The 3,430-nt window shown below is 64.4% G+C and overlaps 1 protein-coding gene across 1 annotated transcript; it reads left to right on the forward strand.

Annotated features, from left to right (window-relative positions):
- The first annotated feature begins 311 nt into the window (after window positions 1-311).
- On the forward strand, window positions 312-2,909 carry LOC309884998 (cardiotrophin-2-like). Its single transcript, XM_082774519.1, has 3 exons — window positions 312-367; window positions 1,314-1,441; window positions 1,574-2,909. The coding sequence occupies exons 1-3, from the start codon at window positions 331-333 to the stop codon at window positions 2,051-2,053; spliced, it is 645 nt and encodes a 214-aa protein (XP_082630645.1). The 5' UTR covers window positions 312-330; the 3' UTR covers window positions 2,054-2,909.
- Window positions 2,910-3,430: the final 521 nt, after the last annotated feature.

Consider the following 3,430-nt stretch of genomic DNA (forward strand, 5'->3'; position numbering starts at 1 on the left):
TTCCTAAGAAGCCCCACGCCGTGCCCCGGGCATCTGGCTCGCCCCACGCGCGGGCTGGACCCACGAGGACTCCCTCGAGGAACTTGATCGAAGAACAAAACCATCGTCCGACCGGCCTCATTTCCTCCCCCCGCCCTTCCCCGGCCCGGCTCACCCCGCTCATTGGCCCCCAAGTCATGGCTTCACTTCTCCATTTCTTTACGTTGGGGCCCGGGTGCCTCCTTCGGAGGTGGTGGCTAATCGGGGCACGTTAAAAGGCGAGCTTCCCCCTCGCCGACCAGTAAGGAAGTCGCTCGCGCGCCCTGCGGCACCGCTCCCCGGCACCCGGACATGCGGCGCCACGCGCGGCCCCTGGGCGTGCTGGCAGGTAGGCTGCGTCCCACAACTGCCCTCTCGCTCGCACACCACCCCGGGAGGGCCCTGGTGCTTCCCCTGCCCCTGGGCAAGCTGTTTTGGGATGCCCCCCCACCACCTCCCCAGCCCCTGGCACCCACCAGGGGCTCCCCGGGCACCTTTGCGGAAGAAGGGGTGCCGGGAGGGGGCGGGTGGGGGGATGTGGTTTGGGGTTGATGCGGGGAGCGGGGGGCAGGTGGCAGAGGGATGGGGTCACCCTGCTTGGCTGGTACGTCCCCCGAGCCCCCAAACATCCCCAAAACCCACGCTGGGGAGGGCTGGGAGCTGGGTGCTGCTGCGGTGCTGAACTCACGTGGCTGCGGTGACAGCGGGGCTGGAGCAGCACCCGCTGGGACTGAGGGGACGGACCCAGGAGTGCCACCACTGTCCCCAGTCTGCGGTGGCCCTGTGGTGGCCTGTGCTGACAGGGAGCTGCTTGGGCAACCGCTGGGGCCAGCAGGAGCTGTCTGCGCTCCTTGATGCCTCGAGGGCACCTTCTTCCTCCTCTTCCTCCTCCTAATATTCTTCCTAACACTCCTTTTCCTCCTCCTCTTTCTTTTTGTCCTCTTCATCCTTGTCCTCCTCATCCCTGTATTCCTCATCCCTGTCCTCCTCATCCTTGTCCTCCTCATCTTTGTCCCCTTCATCCTTGCCCTCCTCCTTACCATCCTCCTCCTCCTCCTCATGCCGAAGGCCCTGGCAGGTCCCAGCAGCTGGCTCCCGGCACGGTGGCTGCCCTGTCCCTGCGGCACCACGGGGCACCTTGTCACCATACCCGGCACGTGCAGCCCTCTCCTCCAGGCCTGGCGCCAGGGTGATGGGCACCCAGAACGGACATCCCTGCTCCCCATCCCCACCCCGCGTGTCGCCGCAGCGAGAGGCTCCCCCATCTCCACCATCTCCCTCCTCTTCCTCCCCAGCCATGGCCAAGGGACTTTTCCTCCTCTGGGCCGTGCCAGCGCGCAGCACGCAGCCCCCGACCCTGCAGCAGATCCACGCCCTGGTGCGGCACATGGCCGAGGACGCGCGGGAGCTCTTCCTCTTCTACGTGAGTGCCACCTCGCCAGATGGCAGGAAAAAGGGGACAAAAGCCCCCCTCACTTAGTGTGTCAGTGGGGGGGGGGGGGGTGGGCTCGCCGCTGAGCCCCCCCGTTGACCCCCTTGCCTTTCCCACGGGCAGGAGCAGGAGCAGCACCTGGCCTTCACCCGGCTGTGCCGCACCAACGCCTCGCTGGAGTGGCTGCGGGGGACGGTGGTGACGGGGACCGGGGGGCTGCGGGCACTGCACGGGGCCATGGCCCGCATGGACCGGGCGCTGCAGGGAATCAGCCAGCACCAGCGCGACCTCCACCCCCCCGGGGCCCCCATCCTGCGCCGCCTCGACAGCACCCGCCTGAAGGTGCGGGGCCTCCTCAGCAACCTGGAGGGAGTCCTCCATGCCCACGGCATCGTCCCCACCGTCCCCACCCTGCCCCGGCTGCCGGCGGCCACCAGAGTCTTCCAGCAGAAGGTGGAGGGGTGCCGGATCCTCTGGAGCTACGCACGCTTCACGGAGCAGCTCAGCACCCAGCTGGAGGAGCGAGGGCTGCGGGCGCGCCGGGAGGAGCGGAGGCAGCAGCGGCGAGGCCGGCGGCGAGGCCGGCAGCCAGCGAGGTCGTAGGGAGCCCCTGCCACCCCCGCTGCTGTCACCCGAGCTGTCCCCAGCGCCCTGGGGCTTGCGGTTGGATGCGGAGAGCCCGGCGCGCGGCTGGCGCTGGCACAGACGTCCCCCAGGTGCCACCGCGTGCGGAGGCCACCATCGGCCAGCGGGGTCACTCTGGGTTGGTGACGTCCCCCATTTGCCAGCCCTGCCTGATTTTCCAGTGATTCAATGGGTCTGGTGACACGTCCTGACTAAGGGGCCGTTCGCACGGCACCCGCACGCTCGGCGCAGGCAGGGTGCAGCCCCAGACCGACCCTGGCCGCTTGTGCCACCAGCTTGTCACCCCCTGCCTGCCTCTCGAGGGGTTTGCTGAGCCCGGAGAGCATCTGGGGGCGGCTTTCCTTGAGCCTGGCGTCCCTGTGAGCTTGGTGTCCCCATGAGCCTGGTGTCCCCGTGCACTCTGTGAGCGCAGTGTCCCTGTGCTCATCCCTGCACGCCTGGTGTCCCTGTGCCTGTCCCCGTGCCTCATGTCCCTGCATTGTGTCCCCACGCCCTCAGCATCCCCGTGTCCACCCCTGGGCCCTCGGTGTCCCCAGCGTCCCCGAGCCCTGCACTGTGCGGGTGGGCACCGGTCCCCCAGTAACTTATACGTGACAGTGGTGCAGCTCCCCTATTTATTGAAACCATCGGTTTAATTTAATATGTCCCTGCACCTGGGAGAAATATTTAAGGATACCTTTTTTAATATATAAATTATATATATCTATTTTTGTTATTTTTTTTTGTACTGTGTTAAGCTGTAAAGGTAACGATGTTTTATTTATGAATCTAAATATTATTTTGTACTGGGAGAAGGGCACCGGGCCATCCTGGCCAGGTGGTGCCCCCTTATTTTTATATCACAGCAGACGGAAATAAAGCATTGACCTCGGCCCGTGGGCTGCTGCCTCTGGCCTGGCACCTGTGTGTGTGTGTGTCTGTGTGTCCATGTGTCCGGCTGTCCATGTGTCCGGGTGCACGTGCCTCTCCCAGCCCTGAGAAAAGCCCGCGGGGTTTGCTGTGCGCAGGAACCGACTCATTCTGCAAGTGCTTCTGGGGCTTTTCAGGGCTGCAGGGTCTGGTGCTGCCAGGAATTCTCCTGAGCGCGGTGATGTGGTGAGGGCACAGTAAAAAACGAACAAATTCAGAAACTGATTAGCAATAACCTGAAAGGAAAATGGGGCCACAAGAGGCCAGGGGGACAAAGTAGGGGACAAGGCTGGAGGGAAACTGCAGAGCATGGGGAACGATGTGGGACATGGCATGGGGCGGTGTGTGGCATGGGATGGTGGCACATTGTGGCACATGGCACAGCATGGGATGACAGCACAGTGTGGGGCATGGCATGGGATGGGA

This window comes from Aythya marila, assembly GCF_965140915.1.
Source record: "Aythya marila genome assembly, chromosome: 17".
Lineage (NCBI taxonomy): Eukaryota > Metazoa > Chordata > Aves > Anseriformes > Anatidae > Aythya > Aythya marila.